Source organism: Marmota flaviventris, chromosome 9 (assembly GCF_047511675.1).
Source record: "Marmota flaviventris isolate mMarFla1 chromosome 9, mMarFla1.hap1, whole genome shotgun sequence".
Taxonomy (NCBI): domain Eukaryota; kingdom Metazoa; phylum Chordata; class Mammalia; order Rodentia; family Sciuridae; genus Marmota; species Marmota flaviventris.
Genome location: NC_092506.1, coordinates 44,323,766 through 44,349,121, shown reverse-complemented (window position 1 = coordinate 44,349,121; position 25,356 = coordinate 44,323,766). Strand labels below are relative to the sequence as shown.

Here is a 25,356-nt window from a genome sequence, read left to right as displayed (position 1 = left end):
GCTTTTCTTTTTAACAGAAAGGTTTTTTGTTGTTTTTTGTTTTGAAGGTGTTAGGGCTGCAAATTTCTCCTCTGGAAGAAGCTGGTAAAGAAGCAAAAGTTTGGAGTGCCATAAAATTAGCACACAGGAAGAACAATTCAAGGCCAGAAAACTAAAAGCAATAAATCATGTAATCTCAGCTCTTGCCCGTGGAGCCTAAGTTAGAAAAGAAAATCCATTATGAGAAATGAAATTCTCAATAATGAAATCATCTCCATGGATGGATGTGTGTTAGAGAGGCTATGAAATATGACTCAGAGAGGTTTGGAATGTTAATATCTGAGGATTCAGAAGATGGCTGTCATAGATATTTACAATGCAGATATTAAACCATGAGTTGATGTGCCACGATGTTTTATTAATATTCCACACATGCCATGCTTCCTGCAACACCTGCTGCAAGTTGACACAGAGAACATGGAGCCTTCTAAAAAACCCATGTCAAAACAGACTCAGTGAAGATTTCCAGCAGGCTAGACATGCTGGATGGCTGGTTGTTCTTGGTGCAGCATTTGGTATGGAAGAGATTCCAGAAGGTATTTAACCCAATGCCTCCTCATCCCATTCACAGACTACAAGCTCCGACTTAAGTTTGGTGGTCTACAGTGAATTAATGTGTAATAGAAACCCTACTCCTAGGCCTGTGCCTATCCCATTCACACCCCACCCACATACACACACACACAGATGCACTAGGTTCCTTATCAGAGCCAGCATGGGCCTCATCTCCAGCCAACTACTGCACTGCTGAATTAAGTTCATCTATTACAGGTATTAACTGGGTGGAACTGAGAACTTGGCACTTTCCATTTGGCTTGGAAGATAAAAGTACTATTCAGGGTGGATTTATCTGGTTTATTAGGCCTTGTTGATTATGCTTGGGAAACAAGGTTTGAGTTGGAGCACCAGAATGCTGGAGAATAAACAGGACTTCGACAGTATTTTAGTTGAGCCATCCCTTTTCCAGCATAACATAACTTCAAATAACTATTGTCTTTATGTAAAGGACTCCTAGGGAACTTCATTTGAGCATCACACAACTTCATTACCATCCCAACAAGATCAAACTTCTCCATCCCAAGCAAATAAAATATTTTATTGAACAAACTAGTAAGCATTCTGTTTTTGAGACTGGATGAATTTCTGAAAACATCAACAACTACTTTGTCAATGTTATTATGGCGAATTCTGGGGAAGGGCAGCTAATGAAGTCCAAGTCAGGTAGGTGCAAAGCAATTGCTTAGGAAAGTTCTCAGGTAGTCAAGTTGACAATTGAGGGGGATCTTAGCATGTAAAATCAATGCTGATGCTGTCATCCATTGTTCTCTCTGGCCAGGCCTGATGATGGTGATAGTGGACACCCTCTACTCTGCCAACAGCTCCAGCCTCCACAATGAATGATCAAATGATAAAGACTGAGCAGCACTAATACTATTGATAGATTCATTCATTCACTCAGTCATTTCTGGAAGTTCTCCTTTCCCCTGACTTTGGGTTTTCTTGTGGAAAGAAGTTGAAGTAACACTTTTCTCTCCTATCTACTTCTCCCTCCTCCATTTACTACCCTTATTTCAGAGAAAGAGTGAATAGAAAATTCGAGAGACATGCTTTGCGCACTCAGCAGCCTCTTGCTCTCTGGGAACTGCCTGCCCGCAGGGAGCACTGCTTTTGCTCCATTCCATATGTTCAGATACTCAGATTCCCACAATCATCCAGGACTACTGAGAATTATGATTGGAGAAGCACCTAATTAAAGGGAGTGGAGCTTTAGGACCACTGGCTAAAAGACTTAAGGCCCTTATTCAACAACAGTCTTCATCACTAGTAAAGTCAGCACTTTTCTCCTTGTGCATCTGGATTATCTGTGTGTCCATCCTAATGCGTTCTGAAAAAAAAAAAAAGAGAGGATATTATCTCTTGACCTCCACAATACTAAAAACATTGGAGCATCTACTTTGTGTAAGAACTGCTCAGCAACAAATATCTTGCCGAGTAGGATGAAATCCCATATCTCCAAGGATCCATGGTTAGTAAAAGACAAAGAGAAGTAGGTTGACCAACTGTCTCAGTTTTTTCACTGAGAATACAGTGTCCCAGAAAGCCTCCTCAGTCCAAGGAAAACTGGGGTGTTTTTCCTAAAAGTGAAGAGTTTTTATTGGATTACATAATAAGAAAGGTTCACTAAGAACTCTAAAGGAGCATATAGAAGGAAGTGTATCACTTCCCAGAGATCAGGGAAGCTTCCAGAGGAAGCACCACTTACCTGATCGTGAAGGTCAGGGATGTGGGGGTGTTAGTGGGAGAACTGGCTTGAAAGGAACTAGGTACTGCCCTGGCTAGCCCTCTGGTATACCCAGGAAGTCAAGTTCAAAGAAAGCAAGCACTTTTGTAAAGGTCACATGGTGAGTTAGCCAAGCTGGATCCTAAAACCAGATCTCCTATATCCTTAAGGCAAGCTCCGTATCCCTTGAGGCCTATAGCTGGTTTTCTAACTAAAGAAATACTTCCTAATTTGTCAATGGATGTTGAAGGTATTATACACTATTCCTATTATTCCTCCCTGGAGTATATGTGACCTTCTGGAATTAAAATATGATAGCCTTAAAACACACAAAGAAAAATATGTCAATCATGATAGTAAGTGTGTACACCCATGACCTTCTCTGGAGGATTGCCTGGGGACTAACTGATACACATCTATAAAGCCCAGTTCAAGGGTGAGTTTATATCCAGAGTTGCCAGAGGCATAAGGCTGAGATTAGACCTTGACTGAAATCACATCCTCCTTCTCCTGCCTGTATTAATCAAGGTTCTCCAGAGAAACAGCCAGAAGAAAAGAGGGAGGAAGTGGGGGAGAGAGGGGGGGAGAGAGAAAGGGAGAGATAGAGAGAGACAAAGAGAAAGGCAGAGGGAGAGGGAGAAGGAGGGGAGAGAGAGAGAGAGAGAGAGAGAGAGAGAGAGAGAGAGAGATTGATTTTAAGAAACTGACTCATGCAACTGTTGGGGCTAGCAAGTTTGAAAGCGAGAAGACAAGTCAGTGAACCAGGGACTAGAGATCTGGGTAAGAAGTGATGTTGCAGTCTTGAATCAGAAGGTTGTAATTTCTGTCTGCTATCTGGAAACAGAATCTGTTCTCTGGTTTTAGATACTTCAGTCTTTTTTCTTAAGGCCTTCAACTTATTGGGTGAGGCCTATCCATACCATTTAGGGTAAAATGCTTTACTCAAATATTAATCACATCTTTAAAAATACCTTCTAAAAACATCTACACCATGTTTGGCCAAGCAACTGGTTACCATAGTTTAACCAAGGTGACATAAAATTAACCCTTGTTTCCCTCACTTCCTAACATGGGTTTCTGAGATCACTCTCTTAAATCACTTATTAATCTGTAATTCATATTCAGCCTCTAGAAAACTGAGACCAATTGATAATTTGTGTCCTGCTGCATTACCTTCTTTTTTCATACACTTGCTTTTTTATTGTCTATCCTCCTCCCTCCCCCCCAGAAATAAGTTGCCAGAGAGTGGTATTTTTTTTTTAATTTGTCTGCTTATTGCTAGATGTAGAACAAAACCTAGCACATTGCACATTGGACCGCTTGATTGCTCTCCAATTTCAGGGAGGCTTGGACCCTGGAACTACATTCCCCAGACTTTCTTGTTAACTGGTTTTAAGAGAGGCTTTGCCAGAAAAGGTACTAATGGGAACAGATAAAAGAACCAGGGATGTTTAACGAGGAGGACAACACACTTAGAGGTATCATCATTCACTCAAGTACAGGACTATGATATGGAAAAGAGAATTCAATGGAATTACTGCAGCCCTGTGAAGCAGAAACAGGATCAATTATAAGGTAGAGTTCTGTTCAATATGATGGAAATGATAGAAAGTACTGAGTATCCCATCACTTAAGGTATTCAAGGAGATAATGATAATAGCTGTTAAGGGATGTGGGAGAGTGAAGGAACCCTGACATAAGAAACAGGTTGGATAGAAGATTTTTAAAGATCCATGACTATGAAATGACTACTTTCTCTTTCTTCCCACCTACTTCCTGAATTTACAATCCTTGTACACCTGGCCCACAATTCTGGGTCAACTAACTCGAAATGGCAAATTGACTGAAGAAGGAGCGGTGGGGAGGAGGAGGAGGAGAAATGATACATTATTTCAAAACAGAACAAGCAACCATGTATTGACCATGTGGATACACCATAAGGATGTTTTGCAGACTTTTATGCACCTTTAAGTGTTTTAATCTAACTTAGACTTTCAAGTTCTTAGTTTCATGTTTATCATCTAAATACTCCATTTCTATTCAGTTAAGATGACTCCTGCTTGTTTGAAAATATTTTCACTTATTATATTATGCCTCAGAATTTAAGTGAATTACCTGAAAGAAAGGACCCAAGGGGGCATGAAGGCAGAGTGTCACAGCTCTGAGAACATATCTCATAAATGCTTCCTTCTGTCTCTCTCTGCCCTACTTACTGGTCCATTACTCAAGGCTCTGCTCTAATGAAACAATGTGGAACTGCTTCTTCCTTCCAGAGATAGCAATCCAGTTTGTCCTATACTAGGAAAACAATCTCCTATAGGTCTCCATAGATGTTTAGGACTGAGCAGACCAACTTGGTTTTGGAACTGAGAATTCCCTTCTGTCTCATCTGCAGCACATCACAAGAAGAACTATACAGATGGTTTTTCTGTGGCACCTCAGTCCAAAGTGCTACTCAGGTGTGCTGTGTTTCAAGTTCCATTTTGCAGGTGAGGAAACTAAGACCCAGAGAGATGTACTGTTTGCCAGAGGCTATGAAGCTGTTAATAGGCTGTGTAAAGTTTTGAAGGCTCCTGAAGCACCAGCCCAGCGCCCTTTTCACTCTTTCCACAGCTTCGGAGACCAGGCAACAGCTGCTGTGTACAGCTAATGGAGGAGGATGGAAGAGGAAGCTGATCCAGGATTGTTGCCTCAGGCCCTCTGTGGGTCTGCTTCTAATCATATTTGGAAGCTTGACCTCTGGTGTCTTATATTCAGGTCACCCAGCAATACCATGTTTTTTTTTAAATATTTTATTTTTTTTAGTTGTAGTTGAACACAATAACTTTATTTCACTTATTTATTTTTATGTGGTGCTGAGAATCGAACCCAGGTCTCGCACATGCAAGGCGATCCCTCTACCGCTGAGCCACAACCCCAGCCAGCAATACCATGTTTTGGTTCTTCTTTCTAATCAGCCCCACCCTGGGGACAAGCCAGCCCTGTGAGATCTTTGTGGTTAGGTTATATGTAGACTCCACAGCCTCAAGATGTTTGAGTTGAGTTTGGGCTCCACCTTGTTCCCCTAGTTCCCTAAAGCAAAGTGACTGGTGGGTTATTCTTCCCTTGACCCAAACTGGAGACAGGCAGGACACATGTGAAATTTGAAAATGAGTCATGAGTAGTTGGGAGCTACTAGGCCTGGGTTAATCACCATTTTCCTCCCCTGTCCTCCAACCATGTCTTTAGAATAGGATTCCTGATCATTTTACCCCCTCACCCAACAAACATTTCTTGCATGCCTATTATGTGTAGATTCTGTATTCTGATAATGCAGTAGTGAACAGAAAGGACTCTTGACTCACAAGTCACAGATTAGAGGAAGAGACATAAAAAAGAACAGGAAGTACAATGGAGTGAGACAAGCACTATGCCAGAGTGCTATAGGGTGTAGAGGACACAAGTTACCTCAGCCCCAAGTATTGACAGATGACATCCAAATCCTCCTCCTCCTCTTCTTCTCCTCTTCCTTCTTTCTTTCTCTCTCTATCCCTCCCTCCCTCCATCTCTTATCTCTCTCCCTCACCTGCTCTGAGTATTTATTATCTACCAGACACTGTCCTAGGTGACATGAGGTGTTCGCTCTGGATTACTGTGACTCCACTCACTGAATTCTTGACAAGCTTCAAAATAAGTAAAATCTGTCTTCTCCCATTTCCTGATGTTTTTGTTTCCCAATCCAGGAATCCAGTATGCTTCACTTCTCCTGGTTATTCAAAATTCCTCATTGTTATACCATACTCTGTCCTTTCCCTTTTAGAAAGTGCCTCTAGTCTCAGAATGACTTCTAGCCCCTGTCTCCCTACTCCCAAATCAAAACTGATATTTTCTTCAGACCTCTTGGAAAGATACACTGGAATTAAGTGAATTCTCCTTTCTTCCAACCTTTACCCTCTAATGTGGGTTGAATCCTGTCCTCCAAAAATATATCTTGAAATCCGAACCCCTGGAACCTTACTTGGAAATAAGGTTTTGCAGAAATATCAAGTTAAAATTATTTCAGGCTGGATTAATACAGAACTTCATTCAATTACTTCTATCCAAACAAGAAGAGGGAAATGTGGGTATGGAGACAGACAAGGAGAATCTCATGAAAGGGGCAGAGACATATGCCTAAAAAGCCCAGCATACAAGGATTGCCAATAGTCACCAGAAACTAAGAGGCAGTCTCAGAGTGATTGTGCCCTGTGACACCTTGATTTAGGATCCTTAGTCTCTATAACTATGAGGAAATAAATTCATGTTGTTTTAAGCCATTCATTTTGGTATTTTACTTTGGCAGCCCTAGGAAACTAACACACCTTCCTGAATATGTCTACTGTAAAATCAAATGAATCTCTAATCCATGGAATTTCAGATAGTGTAGGCTCCCTTCTCCAAAAATTGTTTCCACCTATAAACCTCACTAAAAACTTTGGAGACTGTGACAAAACCAAGATATTCCATCACAGCTGAGTGAACGAGTGGGACCATCTAAATCATTGAATAAGGAACTACTAAATGGACTTTCTCCTTTAACAATATGAACAAAGATAGTGGTATAATGTTTGCCTAGGTAGGCCCAGGTTCCATCCTAGCACAACACTACAAAAAAAAAAAAGGAAGAATCCGAATGAAAATATACAGCAATAGTAACAAGCAAGTAGTAGTCCTGGGGCTACAAACTCCTATAGACTCAGAGCTACTGCTAGCATCATATCCAAGCAGAAGTTGTAGAAAAGCAAAAGCCATGAGGCCATGGACCCCTCTCTACAGAAAGAACAGATGTTCAGAGGCAACAGAGGCTGAGAGATGGGGGAAGACAAAGAATGAGAAGAACCAGTGAGTGTGGCTGCCTGGTTCCTGATGGTGTCTCAGTCCCACTAAGGAGTCGAGACTATGACAGGCAACAGGAAGTCACAGAAGATTTGAGGGAATGACATGATTTCACTCTATTATTTTACTTAGTGTTCTGCCTGTCCTACCATCCCATCTATTTCCCTTGCTCACAACCCATGTATCCAGAAGTCAGATTCATCTGGGAATCAGTGACCTTTGGAATGAATCTAATGCCTTCAGTTTAGGAAATCCAGATTTTGTCATGTTCCAATATAGAAGTATTGTATTTAGAAACTGAAATGGCAGTTAACCAACTGGGACTCAGATGATGCTGACTTCTATATTCCTGAACAACTCATACCATAGGCAGCCCTGTGGCAATTACTATGGACACAACTCTATATTTGGAGCAGCAGCTAACAAGACATTTGGCCAGTGCCTTGTCCTCCAGTAAAGACAGAGCTGAGAGGAATGCAGCTTTTCTCATCATCAAAATAATACAATGTGTAGGTAGGGTGGTGATGGAAAAAGAAGAACAATTATTCTTATAAGAGGTCACCTATAAAACTTAGGAATCTACCTGATTGTGTTTCTGCAGAAAATTCTAAAATCTGGCAATAGTAATGTCATGTTATAAGCTTTAAGGACAAATTGTAATAATGCAGAAGAATACTAGGAACCTAGTCTTTTAGCCAATAAAACCTTGGTCATTGTATTTCCTGTGAAGTGATGAATATTCTAGAGCTCAGTTCATGATCACTGTTAAGTTCAAGTTTTCCCTAAGATTTTAGTTTTTCTCAGCTGACTTTGTACCTAGCAACAGCCAAATTTATACAGAACTTACTGTATGCACATTAGATACATTCTTTCATTTAATCCTCATTTTACAGATGAGAGGATGGAGGCTCAAAGTGATGTCTTCCTAGGAGGATGAAGAAAGTGAACCCTACAACACATATCCTACCTTGAGTCCCCAAAAAGGTGTGAGATTGAAAATAGCTTTAAAAAAGCACCATTATGAAGGTTTTGTTTTTTGGGTTTTGTTGATTTGGTTTGGTTTTCTCTTTCATATATTTACATAAGTTCAAGTTTAAAAGACCCTGAACCTACAGCTAGTTCCTGGGCTCTGAACTTAGTTCTTGCCAGTGACTATATTGACAAGGTCACAACAAGGAGGCAGCACTGACTTTATTATTGGATGTTTGCAGCCTCTGCTTTTTAACATTCACTAGCCTGATATACTCAGACAACTGCTTATGCTCCCTGAGCCATAGTCAATGAAGTGTGACACTCATCCCTGCTCTACCTAGATCACCAGGCAGTTAAGAGTCCCAACAGTTATGAATCTCAAAGTGGAAGCTAAAGTGTTTTGCAAACTATGCAGAGCCATAAATGGGATCCTTTAATGTATTTGTGGATTAGCCCATGTTAGGAGATGTGCTAGTGTTAGGAATATACATAAAAATGAATGACAATTGTTAATTCACTCAGCAACTGAATACTGAGGGGGCTCCCATGGGCCCCGTACTGTGCTATGCATTGGGAACACATTTAGGTCTGAGAGAGGCACAGATTCTGTGCTCACAGAACAGCTCATGGAATATGGAGAAAATAGATGCTCTAGGGGCTGGGGTTGTGGCTCAGTGGTAGAACGCTCGCCTCGCATGTGTGAAATCCTGGGTTTGATCCTCAGCACCACATAAAAATAAATAAACAAAATAAAGATATTGTGTCCATGTATAACTAAAAATTAAAAAAAAAAAAAGATTCTCTAAATGTGAATGTAAAAAAGTTCCATAGGACCTGTTGTAGAATTAGAGGGTGCTAAGGAGTCAATTAACAGGGAGGGCATCCTAATCTGGTCTAGAAATGCAACCCATATTAATGGTGGTTCTTAGAGTATCTCAGGACTAGATCTTGATAATTTGTACAGGATTTTTAACATTTCTCAGTGCTGCTTTTTTTATGAGTAGAAGACAAGAGATTGCACAAGACTTAAGAATTCCTGCCCTGTCTCCTTTTCACCAGTTCTTCTTTTCATCTATTTCTCTGTCTCCATCAGAATTTGCCTCCTTCAAATTGAACTCCCAAAGAGCAGGGGCTGTGTTGTCCTCCACTTTACTCCCAGGTCTTAGCTGTAGCTGAAACATATCAGGAGCTCAACAAACATTTGTTGCCTATAGGACAGCAAACACATATCCTATCCAGCCTTCCAGCTTGGTGCCCCAGAATAGTGTGATTTCCTAAGTGGTGTTTCTAAGTAGCTCTATGTAGACAGATTTTTTTTAACTTGTTATGTATTTACTTATTTTTTGACATTCAAAAGGATCACTTTGGTGCACTCTCAAAATAATTATATCCACAAACTTCAGTTCAAATAAATGCCACTGTCCTGTCCAGGCATGTGGAAGAAATGAGACCAGAATTAGAAGTTTAGTCAAAACAAATCAGTGGTCACACATATTATGACAGCTGGGATTATCAGACCCTTCTATGGAATTTTTAAATCAAATAATTGTTAGATATTGTAGAATCACTTCTTAGAATAATTTGTGGAATTGAGCCACCTTTAACATCACTTTACGGGCCATTTTTTCAGTTGTAATCATTTTATTTGGACATTTCTTTCTAAACTTCACCATGTGCCAGACATTGTGCATGATGGAAATAAAAGCCCAATGTACACTAGTAGTCCATGGCCAAGGAGAAGAAAGAGAATCTGCCCAAGAACTACAAAGCTGGCTATGAGAGGAAGGTACACAAGAGACCATTTGATTAAAAAGTCTCTCTTGCTACTACATAGTAAGCCCCAGAAAGCCTGGGAGCCAATTTCTCTGTGTTGCTCAAGTTCCCAACACTGAACAGTGCCTGGTACATATCAGGAATTTAATATATTTCTTGTAGAATGAGGATAGTGTTGCTTATAGGAAATCAAAAAGTACTGGGGGTACCAGAGAAGCAGAGGTTAGTCTCAGCTGGGAAAATTCCATAATCAAAGCTAAAAGGGATCCTAGAGATTAGTGCTTCCAGCTTAATAATAATAAGAAAACATTCACAGAGAGGGGAAGTGATTTGCCCAGGGTCACACAGTTATGGGCTGAATTCTCCCCCATGCCCCCAAAATTCATACATTGAAAGCCCAAACCCCTGCTACTTCAGAATAGACTATATTTGGAGTTAGGGTCCTTAAAAAAAACACACTTTAAAAATGAGGTCATTGGATGGACTTTAATCTAATTTAAGTGGTGTCCTTATAAGAAGAGAAAGTTAGGACTCATATGTGCAAAAGATGAGACCATGTGAAGAAACAGGAGGAAGACAACCAGTTACAAGCCAAGGAGGGAGGCCTCAGAAGAAATCAACCCTGCCAATATTTTGATCTCAGATTTCCTGGCTTCAGAACTACAAGACAATAACTTTCTGTTGTTTAGGCTACCTAGTCTATGGTACTTTGGAAGGTCGCCCTAGGAAACTTATATACACAGAAAGCAATATATAAGTTGGTCTAGAAGCCAGGTCTGCTGAATCCTTGGCCCTTCCCATGACAGCACTCAGCTGGGAGATTTAGTTCTCTCCTCCATACCCATTCCCGAGGAAGGCAATGACAATGAAAAGGAAAATAGCTAACCCATATACAGAGCCTAGAATGAACCAGGTTGTCCTCTACTCTTCATTTATTAGCTCACTTAATTCTCTAGACAGCACTGTTAAGTAAGTTCCGTTATTGTCCCATTCTTACAGATGATGAAATTGAAGACCAAAGAGATTTAGCAACTCTCCTAAGCACACAGAGCTACTAAGGGCTGGAGCTGGGATTCCAGGCATGGCAGGCAGCTTCAGGAATGCGCTCCTATAATCACGCTATTTTACTGGGGTGGGTCTGTAAGGCAGAGACAGTCTCAAGGATGAGAGTTAATGGGGACACATAAAGGCATCACTGTGTTTATTTTCATATAACATTATTATTCTAATCTGAAATAGCTCATTGGAGGCATAAAAACAAAGGCAGAAGGGAATAAGGAATCTGACTAGAAAGTGGAATATTAGAATTTATTTGCACTAGAATCTTCCAATATGTTAGAATATCAATATAAAATCATTGAAGTAGCAGCTTTCAAGCCTCCCTAAATTCAATAATACCTTCAACATAAATCCTTGAAAATGAAAGAACCAAACTACTTTGACTAAAGCACAGGAAGAGAACTGAGTTGAATCCTCTCTCTCTCCACTTTGGGTTTATGGAATCAGTCTAAATCTCTTTCCTCTTCTGAGAGACGAGAAAAATAACACCCATCTCCTGGATTAGACATAATTCATGGAAAACACAGGCACACATAGTAAGTGATCAAAAAACAGCTTTGATTAGGTAAAGGAAATGACCACACCCAAAGCTTCTGTTTTCTGTGAAACCTTGCCCAATGCTTGATCCTACTCAGTTCTAATTACTTGCTCTTTCTTCTGGCTCTTAAAGAAAGGTGTTGAACTTCTATTTGTCACTCAATTTGTCCTTCCTTGTATTATTAAAAGTTGATGACACATCTGTACATCCACCCATCCACTCAATACAATTGTGCTGAATAGTTTTCAATGCCATGAGGGAACTGGGAGTTCACAGATGAAAAAACATGGTTCCCATTTTCAGTAAACTTGGTCTTTGAGGGTAACCCAGGGCTTGTGTAACCAGTCGGCAGGTGCACTAAAATAATCATAAGAGTTTTATCATTTAATTGTATCATAGGAGTATTTTTCATGGGAAAATTCCGTACTTTGTTGGATTTCTAGACACTTATTTTACGGTTTAACCTTATTTTTATAGAATAAGAGAGTCAAAATATTTTCAGTTCATCAGATTTTCAGTTCTTTAGCTTCTAAATGCCTTAATCCGGTTTGGTTTGGCATCAGACACATTAAGGAATAATTCAAAAAACTGCTAAGCGGGAAAAAAAGCCCCAACGTATTCTGGGTGCCCATGTAGAAGAGCTTCACGCCCCCATGGGTGCTCCCCGAAGACAGGAACGAAGACTTATTCTTACTTCGTCGTGGATCATTAAGCAGGAGAGGGCTTAAATGCCAGTTCCCCCAGACTATGAAAGGGAATAGGGATAGGGACATTAATCAGGACAGAGTTTAAATGTCAGCTCTTGCAGTCCAATTCCCGTCTAGCAGTCGCGGAGGAACTCAAGGATATTTTCTGTTTTCTATGAGGAAACAGAGTCCTCACAGAATGCGATAGAAATGACTTGCCCAAGAACACACAAACGGACAGTGACAAATATGTTCGTAGCCAACACCTATTCCATCCATAATCACCTTATAAACTTTGGCTGGGAGCTTTACATGCTTTTTCTCATTTAATTCTCCAGACAATTGCCTGAAGTAGGTACTCTCGTCTTCCCCATTTTACAGACATGGAGACTTTCACAAGGACATCTGGCATTAAGTAGCCCAGTCCAGGTTTGCTCTCCACAGACGGTAGTTGACGTTGGAGTAACTCACCGACTCCTGGGGCAGGTGGCGCAGTCCGGAGCGAGCGAAAGGAGCCGGGAAGAGAGCGGAGGGGCGGGCCGGGGGCGGGGCCTTCGACTGGCGGTTCAGGGCTAGACTCCCGGGCTCCAGCCGGGTGAGGGCTGGGATTGGCTCTCCGAGGCTGATTGACAGCGCCAGGCAGGAGCCTGGACCGCGGTGGCGGAGGCGGGGGCGCGAGCAGGAAGTGGGAGTAGAGGCGGCCTGGGGCGCGCTGGCCGGCGGGCTACGGCCGCCACTTTGCCGGGGAGTCACCGCGCTGCGGGTGCCTGAAGAGATGGAGGGGCCTGGGCTGGGCTCTCAGGTGAGTGTGGCCCTACTTCGCGGTCCGGTGGCGGTCCGGCTGCGGCTGAGAGAGGGAGGCGTGGATGTGAGGCAGCTTGGTGAGGGGCCTCCCGGGGGTGGCCGGGCCTGGGCTGGGGAGGCGGGAGCTTGGAAACGCCGAGAATGAGAATGATGCTGGGACTTCTCTCAGAGATGACGGGAAAGGTGGGGGCCCTAGCCGGCCCTCCCCACCTCCATCCCCGGGCCGTGGCGCCCCCTGGGACCGGTTCCCCTTGCCTGGCAGACCGCTGTGAGGCCTGGGACGGGGGTGGGGGTGGGGGGTGTCGTCCCGGGAGAGGTGTCAGGTGACAACTCCTGAATTGGATCTACCTGTCTTGACCTTGGCCCGGAGTCTGAAGGTAGTTTCTGTTCTTCAGCCCTGGCGCCCCGGCACCCGCCTTCGCCCCACCCACTTCTGTTTAGCTCTGTTCCGGAGTGCTTGCTTACTCCTTGAAAGCAGTAAGACTGTTTAGGCTGGAGGAAGGGAGATATGTGATGGCTATCTGCAAAATTCCAGACGACTCCCTTCTTTGCATGAGGTTCATATTACCAAAAGTCATATGTAGTTCCAGAAAACGGAAGGGCCAGTAGAGGAAGTTACAGGAGGTAGTTAGCTCCAGGAGAACTAGAATTTCGACTTGCTTGCTTTGAGCCTTCCCCACCCATTAGATTACTGACTGGCATATCGTAGATGCTCACTTAATGTTTGTTGAATAAACGATGGATTCCCAGATTCTGCCAGACAGTACTTATATGACAGATATTTTATATGCATTTTTCATTCCAGAATGGAAATATCCTTAGGAATTTATCCCATTTACAGATGGAAAAAAACAAAGCTGCCCCAATGAGAGTTAGGTGGTAGATTTTTCAAGCAGTTTGAAATTATTGGATTAGTTGGTTGGTAAAAAACCTCGTCCAATCCTGAGAGTGTTCTTCATGCTCTCCTTTCTTTTAACAGTCTGGTGTATGTTTAAGTGAAGAACATGTGTAGAAAAAAATGTTAAGGTTCTTGCATTTTGAAAGAAGAAAAAATGCTTTTCAATCCACCTAGATTTTCCAAAAGCATGTAGAATCTGCACATGGAAACTGTCTCATTCTTTTTCTCATACAGCCTCAAAGAAAAGTTGGTAAGGAGTAACTATTAGGTCTTAAATACTGCCACTTATTTATAAAAGTCTTCAAGTGCTTAAAGTTCACTCCCTTCTCCTGAAAGGACGATCACCCTGCCTCATTTCTGGGATATGGAGGGAAAGAATGATTTGGAGGTGGGAATTAGTGAGGAAAGATAGGGACATTGGTTGGTTGTTAATAATAATTGCTATTGTCAGTTTTTTCAATTATAATGTAAAGACCTTACCCATAAATGGTGCTTTACAGTTTGCAAACTACTTCCCCATTTTTAAACCTCACTACCATTCTGTGAGGTGGGAAGGGATGATTATCCTAATTTTAGAGTTAAGAACTGAGGCTCAAAAAATTGAAGTCACTTGCTACAAGTCAAAAAGCAGCTAAGTGAGAGTTAAGACTTTGTTCATTCATTCATTCTATAAATGTGTTTTGAATTTCTGCTAAGAGTTAAGCACCATTCTAGGTGAACAAGACAAATAAAATCATTCCTACTGTGATTGAATTTGGTTCTCTTGAATTCAAGTTCATTGCTGCTGGGATTTTGCCAAAATTTGTGTATACAGTCTGGTCACCAGTTTCCTTTTTGACCTCCTCTTTTCCTATTTTCTTGCTCAATTAATGAACCCCAGCCACACTGCCTTAGGGCCTTTGTACTTACTATTTGCTCTGCCCTGATATGCTCTTTCCTTGTGTATCCACAAGGATTATTGCCCCACTTCTTTCAGGTCTTGATACAAATGTCACCTCAATGTGACTTTTAATCATCATGTTTAAAATCCCAAGCCCTTCCCATCTTCACAACTACAAGCAGCACTCCCTGGCCTCCTTCATTGCTTTATATTTCTCCTTGGCATATAATATTTGGCATATTAATTGGTCCTTTCCAGTGGTCTATTTGCCCTCCACTAGATATAAATGCTACAAGGGCAGTGATTTATATGCTCCCTGCATCTAGAACAGGATCTAGTACCAGTATTTAATGAATGATCTTGTGCACTTGGAAACTTAATTCTGGTACTTTTGTTAAGAAATGTCATGAGAAATTTTAATGAATATCTGTCAGATATCAATATCTTGCCCCCTCTGTTTTATTTGATAACCAGGCAGGCTAGTGACCCTCATCCGAGTTTTGAGTGTGGTTTACACATGAGAAAGTATCCTTTTTTCTCTCTTGCTGTCCCATTCTCACTCTCGCTCTCGCTCTTAGCCTAGATCTTGGTTTTCTCTTAATGTCAACAATTAACTCCAGCAGTATTTATTTACTCTTTAAAAACATAATTTGATTATGATATTTTTGTGCAGAAGATATTACATGATACCTTATAGCTTAAAGATGTAGTTACCCATTGTATAAGCAACCACTTCAGAACAGTGGTGTAAAATAGCCATTGTCATGGTCATGAACTCTGTGCTTCAGGGATTCAGACAAGCTGGTACAGGGTTGGTGTGTTTCTGTTCCACTGTGTCAAAAGCCTCACCTGGAAACACTCTTAAACTGGAGGTGGGGCTGGTATCTTCTAGGGGTGTCTACACTCACAGGTCTGGCAATTGATGCTGACTTTTAGCAGGGACAGCTACATGTGGCCTGAGCCTCAGCACAGCATGGTAGCTGGTTCTAAAAAAAAGCATCTCAAGAGACAGGAAGAGGAAGCTGCCAGTTTCCAAGACTTGCTAACTGGCATAGCATCACTTCTGCAATATTTCATTACTGAAGCAGTCACAGAGCTTAGACTCAAGAGAAAGGAACGCAGACCCCTACCTCTTGAAGGAGAGTATGAAGGAATTTGGGGATTGTGTTGTAAAAATCACCATGAAAGCTGCACACGGTGGTGCACTCCTGTGATTCCCAACAACTAGGGAGGCTGAGGCAGGAGGATCGCAAGTTCAAAGCCAGCCTCAGCAAAGTGAGGCACTAAGCAACCCAGTGAGACTCTGTCTCTAAATAAAATACAAAACAGGACTGGGGATGTGGCTCAGTGGTTAAATGCCACTGGGTTCAGTTCCTGATACCATATTTAAAAAAAAAAAAATCACCATGGATATAGCCAAATGTCTCTTACATAATTTTCATATTATCTTGTTTTATTCCCATCCCGTCCTGTAGAAGAGGCCTCTTTTTCGCTTGCTCTCACTGTCTTACTTTTTGTCTGTATATTTTAATTAAAGCAACCAGAGAAATAAAACAAAACAAAATACTTGTGTTATTTTGTATCTTGAGGCATTTATGAACTGAAATCCTCAGTGGACCAAAGGAGGTAAAAGGAAACAGAGTCATAGAATACTTGAAACTAGATGGCTTTTCAGTGTATTAGGTAGTTCAGAGGTTCTTAAATATGTTTAGGAGAAGTTTTAGGGTGTCAGTGGATATCTTGAAGTTATAACCAGCCACCATGCTGTACTGAGGCTCAGGCCATGTGTAGCTATCCCTAAATTATATTAGTTTGTGTAGTTCTGAGTATTTCTCTGATTAGAGAGACCTTAGTTATAATAACCTTTTCAAAAGGACTATGACATTAGGAAGATTTAGGAATCATTGACCTAGTCCTATCCTTGTAACTTTTCTGTAAAGTTGAGACTCCAAAATATTAGCTTATTTCTCAAAGATCCACAGCAGAATAGTAGCAGAATCTAGATATCAGGACTTCTGGTTCAGTACTTTTTTTCATCACTATTCAGGTGATCCAGTCATGATAGTGATCTTGTTTGATTGGTTGCTGTCACCTGGAGTCCAGCCATTCTTCAATCCAAGGGCTGAAAGTAGTCTGATTTGACTGTGTTCTGAGGCTAGGGAAGAGAATATGGGCTCCTTGAAAACCAGGGTTCTCGTCATTTGTGATCATTGCCTGTGCCTAGAATAGTGCCTAACAAATAGTAGGCATTCAGCAATTATCCAGTGAATGAAGGAAGTGTGGCAGAAATTATGTCTTACTCATCTTGTGCAATTGGCCCTCGGTGTTTTTATATTTCCCTGAATGAAGATTAATGAAAACTCTTGTGAACCTTCTTGCCATCATGAGCATTTGCTTAGACTCTTGTGTTACCTTAACATTGTAGGCATCCACGTAGCAGTTAAGCTTCCGTATCCATAAGGGCAGTTTGCATGCAGCAAATTCTTCATCAGTGCACAAGTCAATAGTGACAATTATAACAGCTTCTCTTATACTTTATAGGTATATTGATTTGCCCCTTCCATTTTGCAAATGTAGAAACTGGAACCAAAAATACCATAGAGGATTATCCACTACTATAGCCAACATGAGAGTATTAGGAGGCTTTAGTTAGTTGATACCTGTCTCATCAGCACAGTGAGGACAGATGAGGCTGAGAGAATACTGTAGAAGCAGGGATTCAGTCTCATCCCTGCCTTTTGAGACTATGGATTTTCTCTTTCTCTGCATGGCCTTACCCTCCTTTTTCCTAACTTGACTTCGACTTCACAGAAAACAAAAATTTCTACTCCCCTCCTTTTGAACATGCAAACAGAAGCCAGTTGCCAAAATCATATTGTCCTGGGTCGTGTTATAGTCTTACAAAGGCAGTCCAAATAAGATTTTACTTCGATCTGAATTGAACTTACAATAAGATTGGACAATATTTTTCTAAATTATGTTCATTAATTTTAATTAAATAACTTATTAATAAGTTATATGCTTATTATATGCTCATGGCAACTTTGAATTAAAGTTAATAAATATAAATCTGCTTCAAATTAGCCTTTTTTGATAATTTTAGATTGTTTTGGAAGGGTACTTATTTGTTAGGTTGGATTAGATAATCTAGACACATGTAATTCTCATTATAGATACTACTTGTGATATGCTGAATGTCCCACTGTCAGCCCCTTTAACTTTACTCTGTCCTAGGTTACCTTATAAACAGAATATAATGAGCAACCTGCTTGACACAGATCAGTGAGACTTCCAGCCAGTGTTAAAAACTAATAAAGCTTAGAAAACTCAAATTGTTTTCCCTTTTGTTTTTAAGATAAAAGTCATTTTTAACACTTTTTTTTTCTTTTTTTGGTAGTGCTGGTGATTAAATCCAGAGCTTTGTGCATGCTAGGCAAGCACTCTACCAACTAAACTACATTCCCAGCCCAAAATAAAGGTCATTATGACAGAAATTTTAGCATTTTCACCCTTTACCTAATGGATCACTGCATATATTACCTTGAATACTTGTCTCACTTTGGAGACCATTGACTTCAAATAGAACAGGCTTTGATTTTATATAGTCATTTCTAGGTTTTACTTTGATCTTAATTGAATTTAGAAAATACACCATGATCTCTGATATAAGGGGGGGATGACTCAAAGTGGGATAGGGAGGGAGAGCATGGGAGAAAGATTATTTCTAGATAGGGAAGAGGGGTGGGTGGGAAAGGGAGGGGGAAGGGGATTAGCAAGGATGGTGGAATGTGATGGTCATCATTATACAAAATACATGTATGAAGATTTGAATTTGGGGTCAACATATCTTATATACAAACAGATATGAAAAAATTGTGGTGTATATATATATATATATATATATATATATATATATATATATATGTATATGTATGAAGAATTGTAATGCAAAAAAAAGAAAATGTATAATGGCATAATTTGGTGTGAAGATACTTTATATACAGTTACGAAAAATCATGCTGTATATGGGTAATAATGAGTGTAATGCATTCCACTATTGTTATGTATTTAAAAATAAATAGAATTTTAAAAAGAAGATGTATAAAATATTCATGTTAAAATTCAAAAAATAAAAAAAAGAAAGAAAATACACCATGAACAGAAAATATAGACTGTTCCATACTTTTTTTGGGGGGGATGTATTGGGGATTGAACTCAGGGGCGCTTGACCACTGGGCCACATCCCCACCCCTATTTTGTATTTTATTTAGAGACAGGATCTCAATGAGTTGCTTAGTTCCTTGCTTTTGCTTGAAGTTGGCTTTGAAATCACAATTCTCCTATCCCTAGCTGCTGGGATTACAGGCATGCTCCACAGGGCCCATACTTTCTTATCACCCATTTTTGGCATTTAAATTATAGATTGCCTTCTATTTTTAACTTTATATTTTCCCCCATTGGACCTGAGCTCCTAAAGGATAAACATTGTCTTCTGTGCTCCTAGCACAATGCTTTGAACATCATTAATACACAATAATTAATTGCTCTTAATTATAAATTATCTGTACATTGAAACATGTAGTCCTCCTCAACTTTATGCATGAGAAATGAAACATATCTTTAACACCTCAAGGGATTATAGAATCAACATATTTGTACCTATGAAAGGAGTCAGTTTTCTATGATTTCAATCTGTACATAAAAAAGGGTTAATCTTCCTGACTACAAATAGAAACAGATATTCACGATCTACTAGGAAAACAAGTAAACTATGAAAAGACAGTCCAAATATGAAGAGCCAGATACATAACAACAAAACAAAGCACTCAAATAGCAACTAGAAGTGTGCACATGAAAAACAGGATGCCATTTTTTAGCCATCAGATTGACAAGATTGTAAAATGATTGATGATTGGGAAGGTTTGTAGGGAAAAGACCATTTAACATGTCTTACTATTAGTGATATAGATTGGGGAGGGCATTTGGTCAATATCTAGTTTAAATGCATTTTTTTTTTTAACTTAGTAGTCCAATTTTGGGGAGTCAGTCCTGCAGAAGCAAAATATGCTGGGTGTAAATTGTAGGATTATTTGTGGAACTGAAATCAAATTGCATCTCTTACTAGGAAAATGGTTGAATAAATTATGCTAGATATGTACAATGTAATAATTTAACTATTACCCACCAGCAAGGCTGTACATGATGTACTGTGAGAACAGTAAGTTGAAGAATAATGTGTATCCTATCCTTTTCAAAATAAATATAAAAAGGAAATTATTTAAAAATGTGCAAATGCAATGTAATGTCAGGTGTGCATGTGTGTGGGAGTTATATCTACATACAGTCCACAATTCATCTGTGAAAGAGCAAATGTAAAGATATAAAGAAAATGGGGAAGTATACATCAGATTTAATAATGCTTATCTCTGGTGGCATAGCATCAGAAGGGAAAGAGTTCAGGTTATTGACCCTTTATTCACTTTTATATTACTAGAGTCTAAAATTAATATATATCATTTCATAATTTTAGAATTCCAATAAAACAATTAAGTTTAATATAAAAAGAACTGATTTTTCTATCCTTGGCTATTTTTGTTCCTTTCTTACTCACTACACTAGAAATGCTGACTATAATTCAACCTTAAACCCTTTCCTTCTTCCATTTGAATATGATTATAATAATTGTGATATGAAAAGAACCCCAAAGAAATGTTCTTAATTACCTTTAAATTAGCTACATGTTTATTTTTAGCTGTGTGTTTGATTATTTATCAGATAAATCAGAATTTACCTATTCAAGAGAGCATTGTAGTTCTGCTTCTGGGTAAGATGGAGTAAGCACACTCCACCCTGTCTCACTTACTGAAAGCTTCTATGAAGCCTGGACAGAATGCAGAGAGATGCTCTTTAAGGATTCTGAAAAGTAAATAGTAGCATTTAGATTGAAGAGGAAGATCAGAATTCAAAAACTACAGAACTAATTCACCTTTTTCTCTTGTTTGCCCCTAGTAGTATAGACTTGAGCCCTTGAAGTGAGCATCAGTGCAGACAGAACTCCATGAAAAGTCATCTAACTCTGCTTAAGGAGCAGAAAAGTGTCCAGGCAGTACAGGCACTGGAAACTCTGGGGGAGAACTTTCCTGGCTGAATAGAGGAATTGAGATCCCAAGGAAAGTAGTTCTTAGAAGTGACACCAGAAGCACAATTGAACAAATTGGTACATTGAATTTCATCAACATTTAAAACTTCTCTGTGAAAGACTTTTTTTTTTAACAGAAACTTTTTTTTAAACTTTATTCTGTTTATTTATTTTTATGTGGTGCTGAGGATCGAACCTACTGCATCACACATGCTATGCAAGCACTCTACCACTGAGCCACAACCCCAGCTCAAAGAGACTGTTTTTAAAAAAAGGGAAAACTATAGACTAGGGGGAAGTATTTGCAGGTCACATATCTTGCAAAAGACTTATATCTAGAATGTAAAACATAAGGAACTCAGAACCCAATTGTAAGAAATCAAATAACTTTGTTTGAAAATGGGCAAAGACAGGCTGGGGTTGTGACTCAGTAGTTGGCCACATTTGTAAATAGTACTCTTAGTTGTATATCCTATGTAGTTTTCTATTTACTCATACTTTTTAGTTTCTGAGAAAAGGTTGAAATCCCCAAATATGATCGTCAATCTTTCTGTTTATCTTTTTAGTTCCATCAGTGTTTGCTTCATGAATTTTAAAGTTCCTTTGAGTGTACATACACTTAATGTTATGTCTTCTTAATGAATCAAGTGCTTTAATATTATGAAATGTCCTTTAACTCAGGCAATATTTCTTGTTGTGGTATGGACTTTCTTAATATAGCTACTGTGTTCTTTATGCTTGTATTTTTGCAGGGCTTAGGTTAGTATGTTTCCATAGCCTATGTTTTTCTATTCTTACCAATCATGTATATTTTTATATTTAAATTGAGTTTCTCTAGACAGCATATAACTGGAGTTTTACAACTGTTTGCATTTCACATACTTGTCTGTGTGGTTAATATTGAGATCATCACTTTGTAATTTTTGCTGGTTTTCTTCTCTGTACTTTGTTCATTGGTTTTTACTTTTTAAATTAATCAAATATTTTATCTTTACAATCTGCTTATTATACTTCTTTATTTGAAAGTTGCTTTAATTTATCATAGTCTATTTTCAAATACTATTATAGCATCTTTAACAACAATGTGCCTCCATATTCCTATCAGGCATTTTAAAAATGAGAAAATATCAGTTTACATACAAAATATATCTTCACATAGTTCTGGAATACTATCCCTTTGTTTCAATCCTGATTTCCATCTGGTATTTTCCTTTAATCAAAAGAACTTCCTTCATCATTTCTTGTGGAATAGTATCTGCTGACATTTTTCTCACCTTTTGTTCATCTGAAAAAGTTATTTTACCTCCATCTTAAAAGGTTTTGTTGTTGTTGTTGTTGTTGTTGTTATTGTTTTTGGTTTGTTTGTTTGTTTGTGTTGATTTTCAGTACATGGCCTTGCACATGTCAGGCAATGCTCTACCACTGAGCTACATCCCAGCCCTTTTATTTTGAGACAGGGTCTCTTTAAGTTGCACATACCAGCCTTGAATTTTTGATCCTCTTGCCTCAGCGTGCTAAGTAACTGAGATACAAGTGTGTGTCACCATGCCTCGCTTCAAAGAATATTTTGGTTAAATTTTCTAGGTTTACATTTTTCCCCCCAGCTCTTTAGTTGTGTCATTTTCTTCTGGCTTCGTCGTTTCTAATGAGAAATCTGAGTTCATTTTATTATTTCTTTGAATATAATATAACTTTTTTCTTCAGATCACTTTTAAGATTATCCCTTATCATTGGTTTTTAGTGATTTGGTTTTAATATGCTTTGGTATAGGATTTTTGGGCTACCCTGTCTTTTTCTTTCTATGCTTCATTTTGGATACTTTTTATCACAATGTTTTCAAATTTTAGTCATCTTTTGTACAATCTGCTAATATTATCTGGTATAATTTTAATTTCAGAAGTTGTTTTGTATCTTAGATATTCCAACCAGATCTTTTCTTATATCTTAATTTTCTCTCTTCATTTGCTATTCTCCCTTAAATATTTGTGCATAGTTATAATAGCTGTTTAATGTTCTTCTTTTTTTTCTTCACTAATTCTGTCATGGTTATAATTTCAAGGTCTGATTCTTCTGGTTATGAATCCCTATTTGTTTCCCGGCATGTTTAATGAGTTTTGACTGGATGATGGACATTGTGAATATATGTTGTTGAATCTTGGGCTTTGTTACCTTTCTTTAAAGAGCATTATATTACTGCTGCTCCTGCTCCTCAGTTTGAGTTCTTGGAAGCTTAATCTTAAGTCTTACTAGAATACTCCTAGGATAACCTTACTTCAAGTACAGTTCAAACCTACTAGTAAGGTATAGTCCTCTGAGGCCTCCATAGAATAACCCAGATCATTAAAGCCTTTCCATTTTTGGCTGGTCAGAGTTGCACCATCTTCCTGCCATGTATACATTCTGATAGTTCTTTTAACTTACAAATCCCCAATTTTTTGCCTCACTTTGTAGATTTTTTACTCTGTATATTACTGTCATATTTTTAATACATTTTTTAGTTGTAGGTGACACAATACCTTTATTTATTTCTATTTATTTATTTTATGTGGTGCTGAGGCAAGGCACTCCACCACTGAGCCACAACCCCAGCCCTACTGTCATATTTTTGAAGCCCATTTTTTTCCACTTAGCTCATTTCCCTTGAAATCACTTCTATACTTTCGAATTTCTAATTTCTGTCTCAATTTAATGAGGCTGCTGAGCTCTAAAAGCGTTTTCCTTGGAGTGCCCACAGTTCTGAAATTGCTAGGACAATCAATGGTAAAGCTCACCTTGTTTTTTTTCTTTTTCCTTAGGGGATCAAAGTCCTACTTTTCCTATTATCCAAAGTCTGAACAGTTTATTTCATATATTTTGCTAAATTTTCTAGGTTGTTTTTTTTTTTTTTTCCTCCCCAGCAAGCAGCAAAAAGGTTCAATTTGCTATTCTGGCTATACAGATTAGAACTAGTACAGTGTGTCTGTATTTATCAGATTGGCAAAAATTACCACATTTGATGACACCAAGTGTTGGTAAGGATTAGAGTCACAAAAATTCCCATATCCTGGACTCTTTGAGAATTGTATATGTGTGTGTGTGTATATATATATACACTCATATATTGTACTTATACACACATATGTATTTATATATAACTTATATGTGTGTTTTTATATATTTAAATTATATATATGTATAAATATATATCCAGAGATACATACAAGATGGCTCATAGCAGTATTGTTTATAATAACAAAAAATTGAGAATAATCCAGGTATCTAGCTATTTTTATCTATTAAAATACAAATTAATTGATTATGGTATGCTAACATTTTTGGAACATTATACAGTGATGAAAATGAACTAATTGTAGCTTTTCACAACAACATGGATGAAGTTTGTAAGTCTAATATTAAGTAAAATATAAAGAAAACATATATGATACCATTATATAAAAATTAAAACCATACTTTCTAGGGTTGCATATTTAAAGGATAAAACTATAAAGAAAAACAAAACAAAAAGTAGTTCCTTTAGTGTAAGAATTTGAGCATAGCACATGTTGGGGGCAGTCTTCCAGGTGCTAGCACCATTTTTCTTGAACCTTAGTGATAATTTCATAGGGTTCATTTTATATTTATTCTTTATGCTGTAGGAAAGAAGAATTCCATTTGTATACATATATGTTTCATGTTCTCTTTTATATTGATATATCAATATTTTAAGTTTAAAAACATAGTGAGGTGTTTTGTTTGTTTGTTTGTTTGTTTTTGTTTTGTTTTTTTTTTCCTCTGAGGACAGTTTCCTTAAGGAAAGTCTGAAAGCATGTCTAGGCAGTATCATTGAATAGCTAATAATTTCCCCAGGAAACTGTTTTGAAGATATCAATTTTGTTGTTTTATTTTGTTTTGTTCTTTGAATTGGCTTTTAATATTTTAGACCAGGTACCTGTTAATTTGCTTAATAATAATTCATGTGCCGTACCTCAAATTGTCATTTCTTTAGAAAAAGCAATATATTTATTGACGTTGAATAACTTAAATCTGTTCCTTTTGGGAATTTCCATATTTTGTTAAATTAATTAGATTGATTGCAATCAATAAATGATATGAAGTACCATGATGGAGTCACACTTTATAGTCTGAATTGTAAATGATAAGTACGTTTGATATATTTGTACTTTTAGAAAACCTTAAATATCTCTTCATCTGGAAGTATCCCTCTCTCAAGTAAAACTAGGTCTGTTTCAGGGGGTGAAAGTGATTCAGTGAGCCTCATTTGTGATAATAATTTTCACCTCTCCTGTCTGCTTGTCCCCCCCAAATAGTTTAACAGAATTGTTGACTAATGTAAAAATTGCTGATCTAAATTGATTGTTTGCCCTAGAGGTAATAATGAACTCTAAAGGCAATGGTAATAAAAAGGAAAAACAAGACATTAACAATCTACAGAA

At 38.6% G+C, this 25,356-nt stretch overlaps 1 protein-coding gene and 1 long non-coding RNA gene across 3 annotated transcripts in view; one reads left to right on the top strand and one right to left on the bottom strand.

Annotated features, from left to right (window-relative positions):
* Positions 1 to 1,114: 1,114 nt before the first annotated feature.
* On the bottom strand, positions 1,115 to 12,797 carry LOC139706870 (uncharacterized). The gene is made up of 2 exons (XR_011708545.1): positions 12,488 to 12,797; positions 1,115 to 1,924 (listed from the first exon to the last, which is right to left on the bottom strand). It is a non-coding gene; the product is annotated as an uncharacterized lncRNA (long non-coding RNA).
* Positions 12,798 to 12,884: 87 nt separating this feature from the next.
* Positions 12,885 to 25,356, top strand: part of Zdhhc13 (zinc finger DHHC-type palmitoyltransferase 13) — a 47,233-nt gene continuing 34,761 nt past the window's right edge. Inside the window, exon 1 of one of the 2 annotated variants that reach the window (XM_071616337.1) lies at positions 12,885 to 13,004. In XM_071616337.1, the coding sequence (XP_071472438.1) occupies positions 12,978 to 13,004 (27 nt within the window). In that variant the 5' untranslated portion in view covers positions 12,885 to 12,977. The remainder of the gene's footprint in view (positions 13,005 to 25,356) is intronic. The other variant, XM_071616338.1, reaches the window with a different exon arrangement.